This window comes from Neopelma chrysocephalum, unplaced genomic scaffold (genome assembly GCF_003984885.1).
Source record: "Neopelma chrysocephalum unplaced genomic scaffold, ASM398488v2 Primary Assembly neopelma1_22, whole genome shotgun sequence".
NCBI lineage: Eukaryota > Metazoa > Chordata > Aves > Passeriformes > Pipridae > Neopelma > Neopelma chrysocephalum.
Window position 1 is genome coordinate 22,266,985 of NW_020897689.1, and position 26,570 is coordinate 22,293,554.

At 37.2% G+C, this 26,570-nt stretch overlaps 1 protein-coding gene across 1 annotated transcript in view; it reads left to right on the forward strand.

The window, feature by feature from the left end:
* CDH2 (cadherin 2) overlaps nucleotides 1–24,608 on the forward strand; it is a 117,457-nt gene extending 92,849 nt beyond the window's left edge. Inside the window, 7 exon segments of the mRNA XM_027674813.1 lie at nucleotides 1,109–1,365; nucleotides 2,697–2,839; nucleotides 4,037–4,270; nucleotides 4,600–4,833; nucleotides 6,074–6,213; nucleotides 15,912–16,076; nucleotides 23,187–24,608. Coding sequence (XP_027530614.1) covers nucleotides 1,109–1,365; nucleotides 2,697–2,839; nucleotides 4,037–4,270; nucleotides 4,600–4,833; nucleotides 6,074–6,213; nucleotides 15,912–16,076; nucleotides 23,187–23,393 — 1,380 coding nt within the window. The 3' untranslated portion in view covers nucleotides 23,394–24,608.
* Nucleotides 24,609–26,570: the final 1,962 nt, after the last annotated feature.

Genomic DNA, 26,570 nt, shown 5'->3' on the forward strand with positions numbered 1-26,570 from the left:
CCCCTCCCCTCCTCTCCTCTCCTCTTTTCCTCCTTGTTTTTTGTTTATTTTCAATATTCTTAATATCCAGGTGACAAAAAGACACAGCTTTTGTACAGCTACAATGGTAATTCACACTGAGGTTTTTTTTAAGAACTGCCTCTGTTTTATAACTGCTCTTCCCCAGAGGTATTAATTGTTATAGTGCAGTCTTTCGGCAAGAATTATGTGAGTGTCTGTGCTTTTTAGCACTCCTTTAAGCACATAGACGTGGGAAGAGTTGGAAGCCTGCCTACAGTTTTTATTGGCCGTGCAGTGAGTTGATCTGTCAACCTGTAATGAAGATTGGATTGTCTCTTGTCACTGACTTCATACTGTCACATGCCAACTGTCCCTGTAAGGTACAGGATTTCTTCCAGTCTAGAATCTTTGTGAGCAACACAGTGCACAGTACTAGGGTGAATCAGGTCTCCAAGAATGCCTCACTCCTGTGCAGCATGACAGAGGAACTCTAGCCTGAAACTGTTTTTACTCCTCCTTAAATGGGACTTCTGGCTCAGTGAGAAAGTCTCAAAACTAAAGGTTGTCTGCACTGGCAATATGGGAGCCATATGTGTACCAGAAGTAGGGTTAGCTGGAATGGCCAAGAGTCTTTCCAGTGAATCGTTAAAGTAATGAGAATATCTGATCTGTGGGACTAGGTACGGTCATGAAGTCGTTTGAAAGAAACTTTCATCCTCCTAACAGAAAGAGGCAGCTTTCTCTCCCCAGGAGAGCTCCTCAGGAACCACATGTGAATGCCTGGCACAAAGCTGGGGATTTTTACATCATTTTGTAATTAAACTATTTGTTCCCTCTTTTACCTCTAATGGCAGTACCAGAATAAGTTAAATCCAAGAATGACAAGGTTTCCAGGTGTTCTGACTTGAAAAACTGCTGCTAAGCAAAACCCAAGCCCATGGTCTCCTGTTGAAGTGATAGATTTATTCTGTTCTCTTTAGACACGGTGCTCATTTTTGAGAAAAGCAGCACAAGTAATGTTTAAAAATGTGCATGTAATTAAAAATGTTGTTGTGTGTCCATTGCTACTGTGAGTAAACAATAACACTTCTCTCTTTGCTCTTCCCAGCCAATTGACTTCGAGACCAACAGGTTGTTTGTACTTACTGTAGCTGCGGAAAATCAAGTGCCTTTGGCTAAGGGGATTCAGCATCCTCCTCAGTCAACAGCAACTGTGTCCATTACAGTCATTGATGTGAATGAGAGCCCATATTTTGTTCCAAACCCTAAGCTTGTGCGTCAAGAAGAAGGGCTACTTGCTGGTAGCATGTTGACAACTTTCGCTGCTCAGGACCCAGATCGTTACATGCAGCAAACATCTCTAAGGTCTGTATAAACGTTTTGCAGTTATTTAACAACTGGAATGCAATATCTGTGTTCTGGAATGTGTGGAGAGCAAAAAAGATGATGTGAAATGACTGCATTTACTGTGGCACATAGTTGTACCTATACATCCTGTGGCTTTTGTGCAGCTCTCTGTAGAGGGATTTTTGCTTGTAGAGAAGGTGACCTGACCAGCAATCATAGATGTCTGAGCTGGGTCATCCTAAGCCCCATTTCATCAAGGTAGAATGCAGTTGTGCATCTGTGTTCATGTTACACCCCAGCATATTCAGTCAGAGCAGACACATGCTTGTGCGAATAAGATAATTTGTAATTTAAATTCATCAGTAATTTCAACATGGCAGCAAAACCACATCAGATTGTTGATCAAATCTGAAGGGTTTTCTTTTAATTTATTGTCCATCAGTGCAAAGTGCGGCTGTTGTGTATCTTTTTCTACTGATAGCTATGATCATAATTTGAATAAAACTTTGCTAAATGAGACGAGAGAAGAAGACATGGAAATCTTAAAGCATGCTTTCTCATACCTCGCATAAAACATGGTCATTAACTGCAAAGCTGTGGCAGTGACTTGCCTTGGATCAGAACTCAGCTTATCCAATATTTTTTTTAGCTCACGTAGAAGAAATTCCAGAACTTACTTTCTGTCTTTCCTTTCAAAATCAAGATTATTACAATTTTATTTTCTCTTCATTGTGATATTTTGCTCGCTTCTGGACATAACTGTCACAGACATGACATCATGAGGACTTAGTGTCAGATACTAAGGTAGCTTGCCCTTGATTAATGTCAAAGGGCAAGTTTATCAGATAGAAGGATGGTTTTGAAAGACACTCCTCTTTCGAATTAAGATGAGAAGCATACAGTAAAACTGAAAATTAAGTGATATTGGAAGTGCTAGAACAGAGTGAGTTAGTGCAACTATAACACTCTTTATCCATTTTTACTTCTCTCCGGCTCTTGGCACTGGATGAAAGTTAGTAGCTCTGTAGGTCTAGGAAAACCAAGAAGGATCCTTAATGAATATTTTAACTGAGTCTGGATATTAATGTTATGTAGTTTATGGTAATTTTATGATCCTCCTGTTACATGATAACTTACATGGCAAAGGACTTCAAGAATCTAAATGCAGGACTGGTTTTAATATGTATTTTCAAGATTTTTAGTCATAGGGCTTGATAAATGGAAATTTGTGAAATACTGTCTTCAATTTCCAAAAATGTGTTCAGAATGCAAATAAAATACTAATACTGTCTTTGTTGTCAATATTTATGTTGGCAAATAAATAACACAATTTATGATTAAATACACAGGTACTCAAAAGTTTCAGATCCTGCAAACTGGCTGAAAATTGACCCTGTTAATGGACAAATAACTACTACAGCTGTTTTGGACAGAGAGTCAATATATGTGCAAAACAATATGTATAATGCAACGTTTCTTGCTTCTGATAATGGTATTTATCAATATTGTATTTTTTTTTCAAAAACCTTTCTTTTGTGTGCTTGAATGCCTTTCAGTTTTACTGGGGCAGAAAAAAGCATATGCTTAGAATACATCCAGTTGGAAGTCTGTATTCTATCAGACTTTGTATATTTTCCAGCTACTTGGGAAATGGGCTGAAAAATAATTCTCTGAGTTTGTAGAAAGGCACTGGCTTAGCTACATTAGTTGAGTTTACAGAAAATTGAAAAAAACCTGGATGGGAGTGTGGTACATTGAGTGAATGCACAGCATGAGTGGATTTTGTGGGAGTAACATGTTGGTGGAGGGGTTTTATATTTTACCACATTCAGGCTGCAACAGTGCAGAGGGAAAAGTATCTTTTCATTGTCAGTTTGTTAATGACAATTGACACTGCTGAGAAATGAGTCCTTTGATTTCAGCTGGAATGCTGTACTGTTTGTAGCTGATAGCAGAAATATGGACAGGCGCAGTTAGGAACATTCTCACATTAGAGGGGAGAACTCAAACACTGGGGCTATTTGCCTTGGAGAGGAGACAAATGGTAAAATTTTGTCAACTGGAAGCTAGATCAGCTGCTTCCGTACTTTGGCACTGTTTTGGAGAAAAAGCATAAATGGAACTGGAAGATTATAGGAGGTAGAATGAAAACCATTATTAATTATACTAAGAAATTCAGTACCAAATCTTCACATAAATGTATGACTTCAGCAAGGTTAATGGAAGCATCACACATTTGTTATGGATAGGAAGAATGTCTAGAAGTAGCATCCTAAAAGTCAGTATTAGAAGGAATTTAAATAGCACGCTTGTGGTAAAGGGTGATCATCTTCAAAGTTGCAAAATAATTTGTCCAGAGGACAAACTATCAGAATTTTGCACCTTCTTCTTTGAAACCTTTTATGTGGACCATCTCTGGAGATTAACTGTCTGGTCAGTGAAGGGATTGAGTCCCTGATATGCAGATCTGCAGTTATTTGCTGAATTTTGCTGAGTAGAGCCATTTCTCTGAGAACAGACTACATAATTAGTGTATTATCAGGAGCAGTGGCAATGTTAGATTGGTTTTATAAAGACAGAATCCCAAAACTTAGGTAAACGTACATGGTAATTGAAAATTGTTGATATAGCTTCATTTAAGTAACTTTGCAAATGGAAACGGGTTTCATATTATTTTCTTTTCTTTCAGGAATACCCCCGATGAGTGGAACTGGCACACTTCAGATATACCTGCTGGACATCAATGATAATGCCCCTCAAGTGCATCCAAAAGAAGCCACCACTTGTGAAACACTACAGCCTAATGCTATTAACATCACTGCTGTAGACCCTGACATAGATCCAAATGCAGGCCCTTTTGCCTTTGAGCTGCCTGACACACCTGCTAGTATTAAGAGGAATTGGACCATTGTTCGAATTAGTGGTAATTAACATTATAGAAATCTTAATAATTTTTTAAAAAACTATGTCTTCCTGTATTTGACTTCGGTTTACTTTTTATTTCACAACACACACTGATTTTGTTAATAAGAACAGGAAAGCATCTTAGTGTAAGTTCCCCAAAAAACAAGAAATTTTAAGAAAGAAAAGAGAGTAACAGACTTCTGGAATACTGCGAACATAAGCGTCACGTAGTGGTTTGAGCAAGAAGTTAAGGCAGAGCTCAAAGATGAGCCATTTTTGCCAATACTATTTTAAACCCTATGTGACAAATACATTACTTTTTAATAAATGCCTTATTTTCACACGCAGGTGATCACGCCCAGCTCTCTCTAAGAATCAGGTTCTTGGAGGCCGGTATCTATGATGTACCCATAGTAATTACAGATTCTGGAAATCCACATGCATCTAGCACTTCCTTGCTGAAAGTGAAAGTTTGCCAGTGTGACTTAAACGGAGACTGCACTGACGTTGACCGTATTGTTGGTGCAGGGCTGGGCACTGGTGCCATCATTGCAATTCTGCTTTGTATCATCATCTTGCTCAGTGAGTAGATGCCTTTCTTAATCCTAACTCCTTTATTCTTGTTTTGCAAGTACAGTCTTATGTTTTAGTCCCAGGTAGCTTGACAAAGACAGGGGAGTTATTAAAGACTCAGGTCCAGGAATTGTTGCTGCATGGTTCAGTGTTTTGAACAAGTATGAAAACTTTCTCTTAGTACAGAATTTGGAGTCTGTGAGATGGTGTAACTAGCACTTGCATGACAGTCAAGCCCCACAGTGGATTTGTGAAAGAGATTTTCCATTTATAACCATGGGAGTAATGTTGCGTCAGCGAGCGACCAAGTTGAAGGTGTCATTAGTCCCCAGACATCCAATCTTTTTTGTGCTGCTTGGTATTGTGTGGATTTGATGGCACCCACAGCAAGTAACAGTGATTTTAAGGAATGCTCTGGTGTGACTACTGTTGTGGTTCAGTTTAATGAAAGTAGGCTGTTGGATGATTTTGGAATGTAATACATCACAGCCCTTCACATAAGGCCTGAGAGAAAGGCAGCTATGCAGGAGCAAAGATGTGTATGTTTAAGTACTGCATAAAGCTAGTATTTTATTTTGTATCAAGTGCATTCAATAAGGGGAATGACTAAACATCATGACTAAGTGTCTGTCCGGTGTAGTAAATTAGATGCTAGCTCTCCTCCACATTATAGTTAAGTGATTTCCAATTGTGTTGGAACACAAGGAAGGGATTAGCCTATTCATAGTATACTATGCACCAGTCTAGAACACAGAAAATTATGGAAAAAAGTAATTTAAAAAAAAATAATATTTGAACCTGGCTAAGCCCAGGACTGTACACACAGACACACAGTATAATTGTTTTCTTGATACAAGATACTTTTAAAATGTTGGCTATTAAATTAACAGTGCCTTATTGAAGGAGAGATTCCTTTCTGAATCTAGTGGTTTATAAAGCATAGTCTTTCTTAATTCTTTTCTTGACAAGTTCATTTTGCAGATCTGGAATGGATTTGTGACTTACAACCTTGAATATGTGATTGGTTCCAAATCAAATAGCCTATAGAGGCCTGAGTTTAAATGACTCTTGCTTAAGCTGTCTCCTGTCAAATTTTTCATTTAAAAAACCCACACCTCATCCAGAACAGTCAAATCCAACTTTGTTGGCTTTTTTTTTATTTAAATCTTGGTGTTAAATATGTACAATTGTTCATAGCCTTGTTTCAAAATCAAGACATGGTTTTGTTTCTTCTATTTTTATATTACAGTTTTAGTTTTAATGTTTGTGGTATGGATGAAACGCCGTGATAAAGAGCGTCAGGCAAAGCAGCTCTTGATTGATCCCGAAGATGATGTGAGGGACAACATTCTGAAATACGATGAAGAAGGGGGTGGAGAAGAAGATCAGGTAAGGAATGATTAGTGTTTTTTATGTATAGATTTGCACTTACTCTGCACTTCATCTTTTTTGTTTCCATTGACACATTATGATAGGTAGCTAATTTTTACATTAAATACTGAAGGCAATAGGTGATGTTTTCAAAACATTAAATAAAACATTGCTTTCTTTTGTTGGGGTTTTTTTGCAGTCCCAGATACACCAATTGCTTGCTATTTGGATAGGATGTGAAACCAATATCTTGCCCTGTTACAGCATTCAGACCAGATTCCAACTCAGGCTGTTATATTTAAGTGAAAGTTAAAATCCTCTCTCATTTATGTCTAAACTTTCTTCACTCTCTGTGTGGGATCTTGTTGTACTGAATGACCAGCTCAGAGTGTCTAATAGCATCTAATACAAATATGACCCTTTCTTGGTGGTAGGTGAATGCCTTTCTAGATATAAAGTAATGTTGACTATTGACAGATTGGCCACCACTGGGATTTCAAGCTTGGAAAGTATTTAGGTTTCAAGTAGCTGTCAGGGCACATCTGTGTTTACTCAAATACCTTTCCAAGCAGGTGCCATATGCATTTACTCTCATGTCACCTCTAGTTGAACCACTGCTGATATGTCAGAGTACTAGGACTGATGTGTATGTGCTAAGAATAGCTTCTTTTTCCCCTCTCTCTCCAAGTTAGTGGATTTCCAAGCAGTGTGATTTCCTTCCTTCAGAGGAGTTTTTATTAAGTGCTTTATGAACATGACAAACAGTAGATTTATGCACATTATTAGTGGTAGAAGTAAGTCTAATAATTACAAAGAGAGCAGTGCATATAATAGAGTCTAAGAAATTTTCCAGTTAAAAGCCTTGAAAAATTAAGTGTAATTCTACCACACATCCTCAGTCTTAGTCATCTGGCACTTGAGTTGTCTGAAAAGTCTCTCCCTTCACTGGCACAGACTTTTATGGTTTCCTTCTGCTCATCTGTTTGTTTGTCTGAAATTTGTGTTCCCCTTAGTAATTTCCATACTTCCTGCATTTCCCCAAGTACTGTTCCTACTTCCTGGCTTTTCTGCATAATGTTCTTTTTAAGCAGTTTGCAGAGGAAACCTCAGTTTATGCACTTTTGGAAAATTGCTTATGTTGTTAAATAAAGTGAAAACAACCCTTTGAGTCTATGCATATATGCCAGTTGTTTGTACATAGATAGTTTGAGTACAAGAACTGCATCCTGTTTGTGCATCTGCTATTGTACAAAAGAATTACAAGTTTTTTATAAAAATTAAGACTTCTCAGTGCTGTGAGAACTAATGTTTCAGTTCACATATCCTCAGCTCTTGTTCACCCAGAATTCTCTGGAGGATCTGTTCAGCAGTTGTCATGGAGTTTTGATTTTTAATTATTGTCCACACAACCCTCAGGACAGAGTCAGAGTAAGGTTCTTTTAAGTATATTCCATTGGGAAGTCATAGGTGATGCTAGAGTAGTGTTGGGAGAGATTGGGCTGGAGATCAAAGACTTTAAACATTGTAACAGTTTACAATGACAGTAAAATTGAAATGGCTCTGAAGTCTCTCCTCTGACCATCTTGTACTGTGCACCTCTCCAATGGAAGTGCTGTCTTAGTGAGAGGTACTGTGGCAGGAGGTAACATTCCGTGAATGCCATAGAGATTAATGGAATGTAAACCATCCATAAACACAACCTTTCACCAGCAGAGAATGAGGGTACTGCAGGCAATCAAAGGATAAATTGCAAATGGGTGGAGTAGCAGTAAAATAGTAAGAAATGTGAAATAAGGATCATTTCTTCTCACCGTGAGCATGGAAAGCACCTAGACACAGAGAGGTTTGAGGGCTTCACAAAAGATTCAATGATTTTTAGCCACAAAACCCATACTTACTTTCTTAAGTCAAATTTTAAAGCCACTATTGCAATTTAATTATATTTGCTACCAGACATGTTCAGGTACACTGAACCATTGAGCAGTAGACCGGTCTCTGAGGGTCTAAACCATCTTTACACACACTCCAAATGTAACAAACAAGTCAGGAAGAAGAAAATAAAAGCTCACAGAAAATATAACAAGCTTTTATAACCACCTATGTGGCTGGAGTTTTAGACCACTGATAGGGCAAAAAAGGGGTAGATTCTACCATAGCTTCAAAGCTAGGAATTTGTTCCTATCCAGAGTGGCTGAAAAGAGAGCACAAACTTTTCATGTAGGCACTTATTTTCTGTCTACACTGGATGATGTAAAAAAGTTCTGTCTTGCTTTTCAGGGAGCTTTTTTACTTTATTTTGATTTGGCATTTTGTAAAATATCAATTCTGCCTGTGCTTAACTAGATGATAACAGTTCCTAGGTTTGTTTCTTCCTGGTTCCGTCCTGGCCCTCCTCACCTCCTTTACCCAGGGGAAAGCGGGAAGATTATATTTCATTTGATTTTATTTGGTTTTGCAGACATTTTATATGAGATTTAAGAACTTGGAATGTGAAGCTTTTCAAATGTCCCAACAAGTTCTCTACAAGTAGTAATCTCATTTTGGCAAACTGTGGCTTAGCAAAATACTGCATAAGCAAAGCTGCGTGCAGAACATAGTGGGCAAAGGATGTTGGCTATAAAGATCTTCTCATTTTTGTCAAAATTAAGAAAAGCATTCAATTGTAAAAGTGAAAATGTTCTTAAGCATGGGACTGACATAAAAAATATATTTTCAGAATGAGGCCTCATAGGGTAAATCTGCCATTGTTCTATTAAAATCAAAAAAACTTATTTCATGTCAATCTTGGATCCAGAAGTCATCAGCAAATGACAGAGGAAAATGCTCTGTATCAACATTAACGTTTTATGGTGTGCTGTCCCCAAAACCCTCAGGATTGATTAAACAAGCAGCTTCAGTAGAAGGCAAAACACAAAGTGACTCAAACACAGAGCCATCCTACCCAGGGTGCATCTCATGCAGTGAAATAGAAGGGAATACTCAAAGCTTCCTGTGAATCTTAGTGAGGACAATATTTTAAAAGCTTCAGATATTTTCATAATCATTACCATTACCTCTATTTATAGCTAGCAAATTACTTTTTAAAATCACATGCTTTTCTAGATGAATACTTGAAGATTTTCCCTGTGTAGCCTCATATTTCCCAAATGTTTGGGTAACTTGAATATATGGCTGGTAGAGCTTGAAGATAAGTGATAGAACTTTTAGGACTCTCTGTATCCTGAACCAAATTACTTTTAAACTTGTGGCTTTTTTCTTAAAGTAATTGATTTATTTGAGAGGTTTTATTTATTTATTTTGAAGCTATGCAGTTGGGTTTCCTTAGCTGTCATGGCAGACCCAGAAACATCTAAAGCATGTTTAGCATGTTCCTTTCAAACTCTTTGTATGTTCTATCAGAGTAATGTCTCCCATAAAAAATTTGATGCGTTCAAATTCCAGATAAATTTCTCTGAGTCATAGCAACTGCCAGCAACAAGGGGAAATTCCTGTTTGGTTTTGTTTGTGTTTTTTTTTTTTTTAATCCTGTGCTAGGAATTCCAAGGAATCATGATGTGAAATCTGTAATAAAAGAGCAGTTTAGTCCATTGTGTAGGTCTTCCGTTAATCTCATCTGATACCATCTTGGCTTGCTTTGTTTGGTGTGACAGAATGAATTCATGTAAAGAAAACTGAGGATCTTGAATGATTCAGTCTTCCTCTGACATAGTGTACACAGGGTCATGTGATCTCCACAACATTTCAGAAAAATCCTTTTAATTCTCTAAGTCAGAAAAGCTTTTGATCTGTGGGTCATAACTGAAGTCAACCTGCTCACCACTGAAGAGCATTGTCAACACTGGAAATGTTCTTGTGTTCCTCAGAAAAGTAGGCTGAAAAACGGGCTCCAAAAGCTGTGCAGTGCTCCTGTTGTTCCAGGCAGAAACTCTTTCTTGGTTTTGCAAAAGATCACTGTACTAGCAGAAGCTGAGAATAAAGGAGGAATGAGAGGATGCAGAGGTATTCCAGATAGAAGGTCTTGGGTTCTTCTCAGGATTTTCTGTACTATTTTCTACTTTTAACAGTTTAGCTACCTGACTTATAGGGAGGTGGGCCATAAGAGACTTTGAGTCAGCATCATTCCACAGAAGTCAATGGGACTGGTTTGCTGTCAGGGAGAAGTGTTGTTCATTTTGTAGTTAGTTTTGGATTTTTTTGTTAAACCTTGGTATTTTGTTTTCTTTTTTCTAAGATTAATCTTAAACTCATTGAGGTGGGCGACAGTATAGTTTTTTTATATTCTGAAACAGATGTGCCTAGTTTAGGTTCAGATTAAGAAACTGGTAGTGACTGTCTTGATTATTAATGGATGCATAATCTAGAGCTTGTAGTCGTTTAGCAAATGGGGAGGCGTGAGGTACAAATGGCGAAAATTCTCCCCTGATACAATGTGCTGTGAACTTATAACACCATTCTCAGTTCCAGATACCAAAACATGCTGTTGGCCAACTATTAAAGCACTTAGCACGTGTCTGCAGCATAGTTCACGCACATAGCACATCACAACCCATAAGCATCGCTAATTCATTTTCATCACATATCTCGGGTCATTATTTGTGTGACTTATATCGAGGCAGTGGGTGCTTGACTGGGATATGTGCAGCATATGTCAACCTGATAACTGTGATACATTTTTTTTTCATTTAATTGCTTTTGTATACATCTCATTGCACAAGATGATTCTCTCCTCTCCCTTGAGCTCATTTCTATAATGTTTTTTGAATTTTAGTAGTACTCCCTCATGCAGGTGGTCCTGTTAAAGCAAGTTGCCCAAGCAGGAGGGTGGTATGCTTTGAAAGTATTGCAGATGAGCTGTTTTGAACATGTATGTTAATCTAACCCTCAAATCTCTTCAGCACAAGAGTTCCCAGTGCAGTGATTTTACTTTATTCAAAGTAGTTTTCTTGCTGAGGATTCTGCATGGTCCTTCCTGTATCACTTCTTTATTTGGCATTAGTCAATAGCTTGCTTTTTGTCATGTTTTATTACATTTTTATGTAAAGAAGAAAAATAGTAGCATTTATTTCAATGGTGTTAATAGCATTAAAAATAAAAGCATAATGATTTACTGTTATGTGTGCAGGATCTAAATTCTAAACAGAAATTGCATCTTTATAGAAAGGGTAGCTTTGCTCCAGCATTTGTGTGTCATAAATAAAAGCAAATTAAGTAATCCTTCCGAACTTGTGTGGGTTTGGTTTTTTTCCTTATTGTCATAACTTTCTGTATGCCTATGTTTTAAGATTATATTGGTCTTCTGTGCTTGATCTTGTTACAACCTCTGCTGTATACATGATAATGGTCCTTACCTACTGGATAAACTTTATAAATCCATGTGATTATATTTTGTTTTTCACCACCCTCTCTGAGTGTTATTCAGATCATTTACTCTCACTTTCTAACCTTTGTTTTGCATTGCATTAAAGATGGAACATGTTTTATGTTCAGCAATTTTAAAGGTAACAAAAGAAATAATGGTTGCTAGGATATACCCTATGAATATACAATATTATAATTAAAAGGTAGTTATTTTGGGGATTGTGTTTGCTTACTAAGATGGTAGCTTCAATTTTTTGAATGAGTAACTCATACAGTGCTCCTGTGGAGGAATTAGTGTCATTCGTTGGTGAATCTTTATCTCATCATATGAAAAGTCATGTTACCGTAGTTCCATTACAAATTTGTTTTATTTTATCATATCTAAGACCTCTGCCTGTTATTGTGTTTTATCTGCAGCTGGAGTTTAACTTTCACCTTTTTATTATTAAAAAAGATAAACTAGCATCTTGGTTATCTTAAAAATTACTAACTTGTAATACTCCAGATGCATCTATAATAAAAAAAAATAGGAAAAGCAATATGGCAGAAATTAATCTAAAAGCAAGTGGCAAATAAAGAGCAACTGTTGGCACAAGTATTTTAACTGGCCTCCCACCTGCAACCTACATCTAGTCAATCCTCTGTGAGTTATTTTTCTTGAAGTCCCATTTTTTCAGCAAATGTAAGATTCAGGGTGGGTTGGAGCATAATGCAGTACTTGGGCAATATTTTAGGTGTAAATTTCTAACAGTTGTTTAGGGCGATGTTTGGTGGGTTTGGGGGTAGAATGTTAAGATATAACAGCGTTGGGGTTTGCGTCCTTTTCCTTTGTTTTAAAAATACCTCAGTGGGAACATTCAGCTTAAAATATTTCTTCCCTTGCTTCCACATCCCATTTCACTTGGAATAGACAGTAATTGTCTTTGGAACACAAAGGCAAAGGAGAACACATTTTTTATCCGTACATACTTCATGTCATAACTTGCTCTGTTCTCTTTGAAAAATAAAAAAATGAGTTTATACTAAGGCACCATCCTGTAGAAGGGGCAAATGAAATGCAAATTTCTGCCGATGTTGCTTTACATGCAATTAAACCACTGCAGCTGATTGTGTTCAGTGAATGACACCATCAAATTAAGTGATCTGATGACAATTAAGTTGATTGTTTCCTGTATGGAGGTAGATCTGAACTTTCATATTTCTTTGCAAAGGCTGCATCCTTTGAAAATGAGAAACAGGTATAGTGTTTTTGTTATATTACTCATATTTCCAGGCCTATGTTCATGACTACCAAAGCTTTAGTTCTGTAGAAGGTAAAAACCCAAGTCACCCCTAGAAGTGTATAACACAGTCTCATGAGCAGTCAGAAAATAAACGGAGAGCTCTGAGATAACAGAGAAGCCAGATTCATAAATCATTAATGAATGTCAGTCAGATTCCAGGTACTACGCTGTTATAGTGGAAAGCTCAATTTAGATGTAATATATTACAATATTTTCAGAGTTTTCCTATCTCAAAAAAAGTCAATCCTGTCTATGCATAGCATTTTATAGTTTCAGTAAGTTGTAGTTTCATTCTGTTGTTTGCAGTTTTGCTTTTTAATGTTCCAGTAAACATTCATATAAGGCAGGTTCAGTTACTGTAAGAATTTTTACTTTAAGCTTTTTTCCCCAGAACCTAAGTAAATCTTCAAATTTAGAACAGCTAATCCAGGAGAAAGAAAAATGAAAGCTGTATAAAACCAGAAGTTTCTGAGAAACTCTTATTTCCTGACCTATCCCCCTCTTTTTTTTTTCAGGGATTGTAGGATCTGTTAACTGTCAATCAGAAAGTGAGTTACTTTTAAAAAAATCTCTTCTGCTGTAACTGATGGCTGCTGTATGAGGGCTTCTTTCTCAGGTGCTGTTCTAGGAATAGCTGCCTTGCCCAAGAGGAAGTTGTTTAAGAAGGAGATTTTGAAGGCTGCATTATCTTGTTTCTCAGTGATTACTGGGGAATATAAAATAACCTTTTCTTTTATTCTGGATGTTTTTTCAGCAGCCCTAAACAGCTTATACCCTGGCACTTTAGAACATTTTTACTTCTGTTACTTTGCAATAATTGAGTAGAGTCAACTTTAGACAGAATGTTGAAACAGCTGAAGTCCTTGCATGATGCTGTGTTTGGCTGATACTAAAGCAGTTTGGGGAGATGGTGGATGACTTGCCCATACTCAGCTGATGCACAGCTAGTATTGATTCTAATGATACGAGGGGTTTGAGAGTCCAAGGTAATAAGTACAATGGATCTTCTCTTCCTGTCTGGACACTAATAGACCTGCAAAATAAATTTCCTCTGACAGAAGGCTAAATGGCAATGTCATAAATTACCCTAGAAAAGAAAACCAAAGTGGGAGTCCATGTAAGGACACATTCTGCACTGCTATTACCTCATGGATGGCAGTCTTTGCTGTGTTTTTAGCTATGAGAGCCTGGATATGTCTCAAACTGTAAATACACAGTCCTTAAGTGTGAAGATACTAGACTGACTGACTTGATTCATTTTGCATTTCTGTATGACCACTAACCAGTAAAAAAGAATTGTGTACATGGGTGGAAAAAAACATTTTCTCTATCTAGAATTGAAATGACCAGAGACTCTTCGGGTTTTAATATGTTTTTATTTAACCATACCAATTTGAAGTCCTCCATAATGAAATGCTTAGAATTGAAAAAAAATGTATTTTTCATTTCTCCCTGTTGGTGTTTTCCACCTTTATCTCTTGGGTGAGTATGAAAAGCACTCGTGTTACATATTTATAAATTCTAAAAAGTACATTCTTCTCTTTTTGATAGGATTTTCTGATAGCATGTCTCTAAACTATTTTGATTTTACGTAATAAAAAGGAGAAGGATAAAAAGTTCTGTTCTGTTTACTTTTCTCCAATTCATACCGGTTCCTGGAGATCACTTACTATTCTGTTTGGTACATGAAGTACCGAAGGGTAGGAGTTACAGCTCTGCCCCAAGGAACTTGTAATCTAATTAAGGCATATGAAACTGCGTTCTCAGATCTCAGTGGAGCTGTTCCACCTTTTTTTGCCTATATATTTGTGTGCAGTCATCCGAGGACCCAAATTAGAAGGTGTAGTGGATTTGGTAATCAGTTACTGTTCTCCTCACAAACCACCATCACTGCTATCAACAGACTTCTCCTTATGTTGGAAGTCTGGTTTTGAGGGTGCAGTAGGTCATGCTCTGAAAAAGGACCTACATCCCGTGAGGTAATAGCAGAAGTAATAAAAGCTTGCATTCCTTTCTTGAGAAGCCAGTAAGGAACTAATAAAAATCTAATTGTCTGCGCAGATGACTTCCAGCAAGTTGTGATTATAAATAAGATTTTTACCAGAACATCACTGTTGAAAAATGGATATTGATGGTTGATAAAGAAGCTTATTTAGGATGCTTTTTACCCTGCCCCACAAATAATCCAAGCAGTTATCTGGCATATGGTAGAGTTGGCATGAGCCCCCATCTACTGATAGTTCTTGAACGGCATCCTAGAGCATGACTACCCTCTAGACATGACAACAGTGAGGTCATGGAGTCAGGTGAATGACAGTGCTGAAATGCATCACACTGTGCGAAGAGAACTGTGGTGTATCTATCTTAAATGCATAAACATTGATCTGATTAAAACTTTTACATACATACATATTGCATATTGGAATTCATAGTGCTGTGCTAACTTCTTCAGTATGCCAGAGTTTGAAACTGCGGCATCAAGTACTTAATGAACAGATTCATGAGTAATCTCTAGAAAGTGCTTAGAATTAAGGCCAAATCTGAGGAGCTTTGTACTTCTTATGACATTTTTCCCCCCTTTGGCTTTCGTATTATGGAAGCCGCATGAAATCAGCAAGGAGTCTTAAATTCATTCTTTGAAGGTATTAGAAAACGCTGCAGAGCACTGTGCTTGCCCTTTTCTCAGAATGGGTGCTATTTATTTGCTTAGAAAAATGAGGGTTGGATTTGGCATCTTTGCTCTATGCAGTAAATTATTGTTACTAGGTAAAGTGTTTAGTCTCTTAATAGTACTACTCAAATCCTTACTTCTCAATGGAAAACTTATGAGAAGCTCTACAAATCTGATGGAATAGAATCAAAATGGTAGATGCAGGGAGTATAAATCAAATAACATCCTGTTGGTATGCAAATAACAATGTTACTGACTTATTCTCAGTAAGCATTACAATCCTGAAAATAGGACCTCAGGTGAAATTATACTTTGGGTTTTCCCTTTTTTCTTCATCATGTTTCCCCCTGACAGATATTGTTTGAAATTCTGCTAACATACTGTCTTTGTTTCATATTTTGCAGGATTATGACTTGAGCCAGCTCCAGCAGCCTGACACTGTGGAACCAGATGCCATCAAACCTGTTGGAATCAGACGTCTTGATGAAAGGCCAATTCATGCAGAACCTCAGTATCCAGTCAGATCAGCTGCTCCTCATCCTGGGGACATTGGGGACTTCATTAATGAGGTAGAAGAGTGAAAAAGAGTTTCCTCCTAAGATCTGATAAGCTTTTATATTTTGTTTATTCTACTCTGCATGAGTAGCTGTTATGTTAGAACATAATAACTTTTTAAAACATCCTTAGACAATTAAAATTGTCTTGCTAGACAGAAGTAAATATGTTCTTTTAAAGTGCAGGCAAATTTAATTAACTTATTCAAACAGAAAGAGAAGATATATCAATTAACTTCTGTACATTTGTATTAATTACATTCATAATACGTTATCAGCTGCAACCACAATATCTCCAAGCAGGATTATTCAATGGGTTCCAAGTAATAAACAGACTAACAAAATTATAGTATAGGCTAAATTCATTTATTAACTCATAGTAATTTAATCATGGAAGAAGTTAATTTTTATTCTCCTCATACATTACCCTCTGAATCCAGATAATAGTGGAAATTCACTGCCTTCAATAAGACCAAAGGAATTCCATCAAATACAGTTAGTGAGCAGGGCAACTAAATTAAATGTTATATAAGTGGTTTTAATACTACTTTTCTTATCATAGAGCTTTCAAAGATTTTGCATTATTTTTGATTCTTCAGTCTAGTAAAGATAAATGTAATTAAGATTCAGACTATACCAGATTACTCACAGTTCTGAAAGAATGCTCCTACAAGTGTTTGTTTCATTATTTCTGTCACTGGTCAGTCTCAAATCATTGGCGTTGTGGTACTTACAATAGAATGTGTTCCCTTTGCTTGCTGGTTATAGAAAAAAAAAGGTTAACCCGAAATTTACCACTATTTTTTACTATATTCTCTACAATTGTAGTTAATTATTTTCTCTAATTTTCTCATATCTTCTTTGGTAACTAGACCTGGACACATTCTGCAGAGTATTGCAGAACTGTTTCTGCCAACGTGTTTATTCTTGTTTGCCTTGAAGAAAAATCAGGCTAATATACTAAAGTCTTTTGTGTTAGAAAGCTGCAGAAAATTGTGTTTACCCCTTTTATGTATACAGCAATACAGTTGTAAAAAGATCTACAGGAAATTGAATAGCAGGAAATGTCCAAATATTCTTATATAACATTGTATTTTAAGAGACTTCAGGTTTTTGCATGCATTACACCTCTAAATATTACAGTTATAACTGGCTTCTGAAAAATAGTGGAGAAATGGGACAATAAAAAGCCCACATTGTTGGTCAAGGCAGTGTACACACAAAAACTTCCTTGTGCTTCCTCATCATCTTCCAAACAATCAGAGATTCCCATCCTGTTCTCACACAGCTGTGACCAGACACTGTCCACCTGGCAAGCAGTGGCACAGACCCCTGATTTTTCTTGTTATCAAAGCAGCTGTCAAGCTCTGTTACAGAGCAAAGGCAGGGAATGGGTGTGTTTCTCCCGGAAAGCCAGGAAGGGGCCAGAGTTTGTCTAGCCTCCTGCAATTTTTAAATTACTTAGCAAGCTGTTCTTGCAATATTATTTTTCAGTAGGCTATTGCTCTTGAAGGCGGAGGCATCAGTGTATACACATGGAGCTGAAGCAACAGTATTTGCTGGCTTGATTTAACCCAGTATGTTTATATCGCAGTACAGATGAGCATGGAGCTGTTTTCTTCCTGCTATCTACTGTATTATATCACTACCTCCCTTTATGCTTCCCCTTACCATCCACCAAAAAAGAAGGCTTCTCCCAGCTATTCGTACAAAGTAAAATAATGTCATTAATGTCATTGACTCTAAGATAAACCTTGGAAATATATATGAAGTTAAAGAAAACATGGCAATTTTCTTGTCTGCAACTTAGCTCAGAATTAATTATATCCTCTGACTGAAAGGAACTATATGAGGTATTTTCTATGTTTTAAGCATTATATATTTAGCTTGTCTTCTTCATAAGGTCTTTCTTCCTTAGGATTTCACAGCAATGTATCATTTTACTGTGGGGCCTAACCCTCTGTCTAGCAGACAGTAGCCACCCAAAGGTTGTCGATGCTCTGTCTGTTTTGCCAGAAGTCTGAGCAAAATGGACAATGGTGATTCTAAAATGTCTGTTGGGTGTGGGGGGGAAATAGATCTTTCACAGTAGTATTCACTATTATAGTTAAATTTCAAAATTATCAGTATCTAGAGCATAAACATTCAGACTGCACAGATTTTCAGACTTTCTTCAGAGAACTCCCCTTGCAGTCTTAGTAAGATTATACTCAAACAATTTGGTAAGTTTCTCTCAGTTTTACTTGAAGTAAATGGAATAAATATTTTGAGTAAAACCTGTACCAGATGTTTCTTAGAGCAGTTCATCCAGAAGAGAGACTGAGCTGTAAGAATAACATAGCAGGATAAGAAAGAGCAAAGTTCATATATCTCTGCATCCAACTTCATTATTATTAGATGTAATTTTTCCTTGGGCATTTCTAATCCAAACCACTCACAAAACTAGCCCAGTCACTAGCTGAGCAGGGAGAGGTTGCCTTTGAGTTGTCAGTACCTCGGTAGCAAAGTCTGTATTTATCCCCTTGGTTTGAAAAGATGCAACACTTTTGGAGATGTCTGCTCTTTGGAGATGTCTGCTCTTTTGGAGGACTTGACCTTATTCCCAGAGATGCTGCTCAGTATGATCCTTTGGGATGTTGGTCCATGTGCGAGAATTAATTTAGTCTGTTGAACGTTCACCAGCACCTCAGAAACACAGCCAGCATTGTTCAGATTAGCCTCTGAATTACTCCAGCCTTTGACAAAAAAGAACTATAGGTCATTGATTTCAGTTTTTAGCAGGTTTAGCTACTATTGCCAAGAAAGCATGTTTGGGGTTTCTTTCTTATTATTTTTATTACAGAGTTATAAAACAAAAAGTGGAAAAGACCTAGTGGGTCATTTTGTTTTTTTTTCCTTTTAGCAATACTCTGTTTCTCCTTGTATATTATTTTCTAGCTGTCATCCATTGTGTTAAATCTACTTAACTCAATGAGACGTACATAAATAAGAGTATTTTGTAGTGTTCTGATGACTTCTCAGTTGAAAAACAAGTTAAAAGCATGATAAAAAGTGATGTGTTTTTATAACACTTAGAAAGTTGAAATAATATATACAGATCTATGAACTGTCTAAAATAAGAAGGTTCCAGAGGTATCTTATAGTCAAAATATGTTTTGCAGGCATAAGCTAAATGACCTTGGGGACTTTGTTGTTTTGTCTGTTTCAATGGATAGATGAATCTCTAATTTAAGAGGGGAAGGGAAAAACCTCCTTTTCTTCCAGTCCACTGTACAAACAAGTCAGTGAAATAACTCATGTGTTATTAAGAATCCTCTGTAGACCTGTTTTCCATTTTGAGCCTTTTAAAGCATAACCTGCAGAGTGTGGAGCATAATTAACACTTAGAATAGTCAGGATTTGCAGGACAGTATAAATTAGTCCTGTTTGAAGGAGCTTTGTTAATCCTGTTTTCAAGAACCACCTATATTGACCCTAGAAATCTCAAGCAAATTATATTGTGGTGGAGAGTTTGTGGCTAAGAATATGTTTATAATCAATCGAGGACATAGCCTGAAGTAAACTAAATTTAAATTACAAACAAAAAGTCTCATCCCGTGAGGACATGGAGGACCCTCAATTCATTCTTAGTAAATGGTTGTTGATAGGGTGCACCTCCATGCAGAACAGAGTCCCTTCGATGTTTTCTGTTTTCTCTTGTCAAGTCAAAAAATGGTTCCAGATATAAACTATTTTTTTATATTTCCCTGGAGGACTCTGTTCTTCCTTTCCTTCTCATCAGAAGTCTGCTGAATCTGATTAGGTAGTAGGATTAATGAAAATAAAAGCATTACATTTTGTAATGTTTCATGTTAATTTAAGATTTGAAGGGTTTTCTTTCCTTTGATTTGAGAGAAATTGAGAATGCTACACATACTAAGGCAAGTATAACTTGCACTGTAGGTTCTCCCATTCTGCCCCTTATCTCATCCTTAGTGAAAGTTGCTGCAACTTATATAAAAGAGGAAGAGGAAAAAAGTGAGATTGTGACTCTGTCCTAGGTCTCAAGCTGACCTTTGTGTTGCCATGGTTCTTCTGCGACTTCTTGGTGTGCACTGGTGGTATAGCAGATGCAAGGAAATGTGACTTAGTTCGCTATCCCAGCAGGTTCCCCTGGTCCCAAGTATGTGCCCCAGAAATTCTGTTGTTGAATGAGCTTCTCTCTCCAGTGAAAACTTTGGGTTTTCAGATCAGGAAACTGTAAACCAAGTAACTCTAACAACTCTGCTGCTCTGAGATTCTTCAACACATCTGGCAAAAACTGAGATCTTTCTTCAGAAGCGGCTGACAACACCATGGCAGCAAAATCAGTAGAAGCCGCTTCTGGCAGCCATTTTTTGGCTTTTTCAGTTGTTCAGATACAGAAGGCTGTGGTACCACCCACTGAAAGGAGTGGCATAATAAACAAAAAAGGTGGCAATGCTGAAATGAAAGGGAGCTTCATAAGCTGATATCACTGCCAGAGCTGTCAGACATGCTGTAGAACCCAACAGCAATACCCAGAAATAGACTGGGTATGTTCAAAGTATAGGCTTAGCAAAGGGAGAGTGAAAACATCATAGTATTTCTTTGTCATTTTAATTTGTAACTTTCCTCACAAATATAGGAGAAAGCTTGGTTGTCATTTGAAGAGTTAGACACCAAGCTGAATCATTACACTATGAATCTGAGGAATTTTAAACCAGAAGATAAGTGCAAATGTTAGTGTAACTTGTGCTGTGCAGTTGAATCAATACCTTCATAACGTGACCCATAGCTACAGTCTCTGAATGAAGTGGATTACACTGCTAGCACAACCTTTGAAACAGTGAATTTGTTAGTGAGATACTATGTTGTAAGTCAGTAGCTCAAGTCAGTTTTCTTTTTAAATGCTATCGTGAGATACCAACAGCAAATTGAAAACAAAAATTACAACTTCCCCTTCGGAAAAGCATATGGAAAGAGGCTGCCTTCTGCCTTGCCATGGATGGCTGATAGGTATCAGAATCTCTGCAGTGATGTAGGAAAGTGTTTTGCTGACTGATTTTATTAATAAATTGTTATCCCATGATTGGCTGGCTGTAAGTAGGTGGAACTGCAGGGAAATAGCATTTCTTTTCCAAACTGACTTTCTAAATGACTTTAACACATGGATACCTGGGATTCATACCTCAGCACTCCTTAACCTCAAGTGCTATTTATTCTCCTTGTGTGTCACCTGTGTTCCAAATGCATGGGTGTCTGTCATCCCAAGTGGGCTCAAGGAAAGATACCATAAAGCCATTTACTGCCTAAGAAATAAAATTGAATTTGTGCATCAGCAGCAGAAGTTGAGAGAAAGCCTTAGAACTGTCTGCTGCTTTGAAGTTGGTAAGGAAAGTCTTCCAACACTGGCGGTTGCCTTTTCGAAATCTCAGATCTTTTGTGCTTATTATGGCCATCAGGATGGGAAACGCCAAAGAAGAGAGATAACAAGCATCACCAATTATTCTTATCAGATAATTCAAAATTGTGCTTCTAATGCAGGCTGTTAATAATCTGCTTGATGTTGTTACACTACATGAAATGATTATTTCAAGTCCAAAATGTGTTCTTGATTAGAGGTCATTAGTTTGATAAATATACTGGGCCTTTCCACCACTGATTTGCAAATTATTTTATGTACATTTTACACACATCTGAATTATTTTAGATAGGCAATAAAGAACCAGGATTTGCTTCTACCTTATCAATGCCATGTGCTTTAATTAATAGGTTTAGCTATAATGTGTATTTCTAGAAGAAAAATCAACATCTGGTTCCATTATGTCAGATTTGGACTAAACACAATTGAGAGTAAAACAGACTTTCCTAAAACCAGAATATGTTAAATGATTTGAAGGAGACACACTCATTCCTTCAAATAAGTGGGAGTATAATAAAACCATTCTTTAAATAAATAAACGTTAAAAATTAAAAGCAAAATCAGCACAAATAGCACTGGTTAAAATTAATAGTGTGCAATTTAAAATCTCAGCACAGCCTTATAGAATTCTGGAAGATACATTATCCCATGTCAGTGGCTGCCAGAGTAGATCCTATTCAAAGTGGAAGATCTTGAAAAAAATTGCTAATCCCATGGAAGAAACTGTGAGGCTGAAAAATACAAAACATAATAGTCCTTTTTAACTTCCGAGTTCAGCCTTTTATATTCAACATGTCAATCTTCTCTGGTAAGCACAGAGCAATTGTCTCATATTTAAAATTAGTTACTCATATAATTTTTTTGGTTTGGACTTATGTAAGAAAACAGGGAGGGAAGAGACTTTTCTCTGTAAATGTGGTTCTTTCCTGGATTTTCCTCTTACTCTGTTTGTGTTGGTTTTAGTTTGGGTTATTAAGTTCTGTAGACTAGAAATTTAAAATTACTGAAGACCCACTCTTCCTGTTTTGATAACTTCAGTACCTTGAAACTAGAAAACAAAAATGTTTATAATCTTGTATTTAGCTTTGATATCACTGTGTGCATGTTTTTTCTGAAGAGCAGGTGGAATCTCATGGGTAGCTATGGGAAAACACATAAGGCTTAAGCCAGCATACCATACCTTTTTCTCACAGCAGCCTACAGAGGTGCATGAATTTACAGGACTAACTAAATAAGGATTTTGGCACATGCAAATGGACTGCAGGCCAGAAAAGTCAGTGGGGATGTTATTGGCCATGCGAGATGGCTGTTAAAGGGAATCTCTGCAAACATGCCTATTTCTCCTTCCCCATCTGTCTGTTTAACGATTCTCATATTGCCCATGCTGCAGGTTGTGAGCTGTATAGCTCTGAAACTGTTTATTTATTAGCTTTGGTCCCAGTGCCATGATGCTCTCTTAAGGTTTTGTTAGACCTGTAATTGCAGCTACATTCGAAATGTTCAGTGCTGTATTGCTGGAAACCTGGTCATTCTAAAAGGAGTTACAAAAATATAAGTCCTGTTTTGCACTGAACAGGAGAAGAGGAAGAACTTTGTTTTTTCAGGTGCTGCTTAATAGATGACTGCACTGCAATATTCCAGTTATGTTTTGTCTTGTTCTCAGATACAGAACTTTATCTTGTTTCTCCTTCTCCTTCTTGCAGGGACTTAAAGCAGCCGACAATGACCCTACAGCCCCACCATATGACTCCCTCTTAGTCTTTGACTATGAAGGAAGTGGCTCCACTGCTGGATCCTTGAGCTCTCTTAACTCCTCAAGTAGTGGTGGTGAGCAAGACTATGACTACCTAAATGACTGGGGCCCACGTTTCAAGAAACTTGCTGATATGTACGGTGGAGGTGATGACTGAACTTCAAAGTGAACTTTGGTTTTGGACAAGTACAAACATTTCAACTGATATTCCCCAAAAGCATACAGAAGCTAGGCTTTAACTTTGTAGTCTACTAGCACAAGTGCTTGCTGAAGGCTTTGGCTTAGGCTGCAAACCAATTTGGGCTCCGTGGAATATCAGTGATCCAATGCTGTTTGGAAAAAAATATTGAGCTCAGTTACACTTGAATTTTACAGTACAGAAGCACTGGGATTTTATGTGCCTTTTTGTACCTTTTTCAGATCGGAATTAGTTTTATGTTTAAGGCTTTAATGGTACTGATTTATGAAATGATGCATTAAAGAGACAAAATATGTTGGGGTGGGGAGGAGTAAGGTGAAACACAATATGCTTCAACATGCTTTTGTTACATCGCATTGCTTTTATTAAAATAAGGAGATTAAAAATAAACAAAAAAATCCTCATGGAACAATTTTATTATCTGGGAGAGAAGACCATGAGGTGGAACAATGTACATTACTTCTAGTTTTAGATGTTAGGGGACTTTTTTCACTAAAATTCTAAAACTTATGCAGCTGGTTGCAAATAAAGGGAGTTTTCATATCACCAGTTTGTAGCAGAATTGATTTTTTTTTTCTTAATGCTAGAATGTTAGACACATTTTGGTCTTAATCCATGTACACTTTTGGGTTTTGCTTTTTTTTTAATTTCTAGTATTTTTTTTCCCACTTCACTGTAAAAAATGGTATGTGTACATAATGTTTTATTGGCATAGTCTGTGGAGAAGTGCAGAAACTTCAGAACACGTGTATGTATTATTTGGACTATGGATTCAGGTTTTTGCATGTTTATATCTTTCGTTATGGATAAAGTATTTACAAAACAGGTTGCAAACAAGTGACATTGATTCAATTGTTGAACTGTAGTTAGAGTACTCAATATTTTTTTTATTTTTATTTTTATTATTTTTTTGGTTTGGGGAGGGAGAAAAGTTCTTAGCACAAAAAAGTTTTACATAATTTGTACCAAAAAAGGGGGGGGGGGAGGGAAGTCGGCCTGATACTGGTGGCACGAGAAAATATACAGTATGTTTTGGGGGTGGGGAGGGATGGGAGAAGAAGCTTTCAAACTGGAGAGACTTCTGAGAACAGCTTTGCCTCTGTATTGTGTACCAGAATATGAATGATACACCTCTGACCCCAACGTTCTGAATAAAATGCTAATTTTGGATCTGGTGCTTGGTTTGGCATTTTTTTCTTCTACCTGAGCAGCCCTGACTATAATAAATAAAAGTGCATAAAATGTGTTTGAATTTTATGAGAATTTATATGCACTTCTTTAGCATTTCATACTTACTGCTGGACTGAAAATAAGCTGCATATAGAAGAAAGCCTGGCACAAATTTGAAAGGCAAGTTCCCCAGTAAAAGCGAAGTAACTGTGCTGGGATGTCTGGGAATTCAAAATTTTCAGTTCCACATGGGTGGCTAGCTCTTTGGTTTAATGTGAATTATCTAAATAATAGAACTTGCAATATTTTTGGCTCATTTCTAGACTGACAGTTTAATGATTGTGTGATTATGCTGCGGGTTGCGTAAATAAAATAATTTGCAGATTGTGGCAGTCATCTGCCACCTGGACTTTCTTATGCTGAAGGAAAGACAAGCCCCTGCTAACTTGAGGGCACACTAAATCGTGTCCATCAAGGAGGTGCTCGTGGTCATGGAGCCCTATCGAAAAGCCCCATTAGGAGATTAGTCATTACTAAACATGTTTGTGACCTGTTGCGATGTTTTATCTGCAGACAAAGTAAACGTAGGTACAGCAGTTCTGTCTTTGTTCGCTTGCAGCAATCTGCTCAGGTTCAATGTCTACATTTACAGTCATTAAGGACCTAATTGTGAACAGCATGAAGCTCAAAGTCAGCAGAAACATCACAGTTCCTTAGTTGAGAGAAGGGGAGCAGTGGGAGGAGGACTGGCCTCTGGCACTGGCATAGCAGCCTTCTGTGCTGGGACAGCTGGGTGGGCAGGGAGTTAATCTGGGTAATGCTCTTCACTGGTGCCACTTCAGTGCTTCTTCAGCATTCACACTGTAATTTACATAATTTGACTGTGACTTTGGGAGGTAAATCCTGAAATCCAAGTTGGGGAGCGTTAAACGCTGCATGTGGGGTAACTCCACTGCACTTTTTATGGGCATGTCTCCTTTCTTCTTCTTGCTCCTGAAGCAGATGAGAAGTAGCAATCCTCAGATTGGGATATAGTAGTTCAACCTCTGCATGCCTGGCTATCATTTGTCTCGTGCATTTGCAACTATACCTTGATGCTGTAACAAAGCCTTGATTTTTCAGTAGTGTGTCAAAGTTGCCAATGACCACCTGTAAACTATTTCCATATTCAGTTTGCAGAGTGAGGGGAAAAAAAGATATAGATTAGGACACAAAAATGAAAATCTGACCATGCATAGTTAAGTAAGGAAAATTTTGGTAAAGGGCAGGATTTAAACTGTAAATGCATGTTAAATAAGCAAAATGCTGCTTTTAGCACATTGATTTTCTGTTTTATGTAATTTATGTATTTTAAGCATAATTCTGTTATTGTTACTTGGAACAAACAAACTAGAAAAGCTAGATGAACTTTAAAAAATGCAGAGGGGGAAAGATCTATGAAAGATTTCCAGTTTGAGCTATAGCACATTTTTTGTTAAAAGTGGGCAGAGGTTATCTTTTATGAGCATTTGGCTCTTCTGTGCAGCAGTAGGAGGTTTATCTTGATCAGACAATCTTCCATCTCTATCTGCAGCTACTTTGAAATTGTAGCAACGGTTCTCAGACCTAGTGTTAGATCATCATTGTGTCTGCTGAGCAGAACAAAAGGCAAATGATTTTTCTGCATCTCAGATGCTTACTCAAGAAGAAAAAAGACATTCTAACTGATCCTCTTTCATCAAGTTTCAGTTTGGTTTTTATTCTAGAAATGGGCAACCAGGTTTTGTACCCATGATACATGCTTCAATCCCAGCAGAGGACTGCACTGAGAGGAAGATGGCTGAATTTTGACTCTATAGTTATCCTGGGAAATTTTCACAGCCTAATTGGTAAATGGGATTTGGCAGTTCTATGTATTATCTCTGCCATGTAGACATCATATCCAAGGAAGTTACTGGCAAGAAATGAGGCCTTAGGAAATCTCAG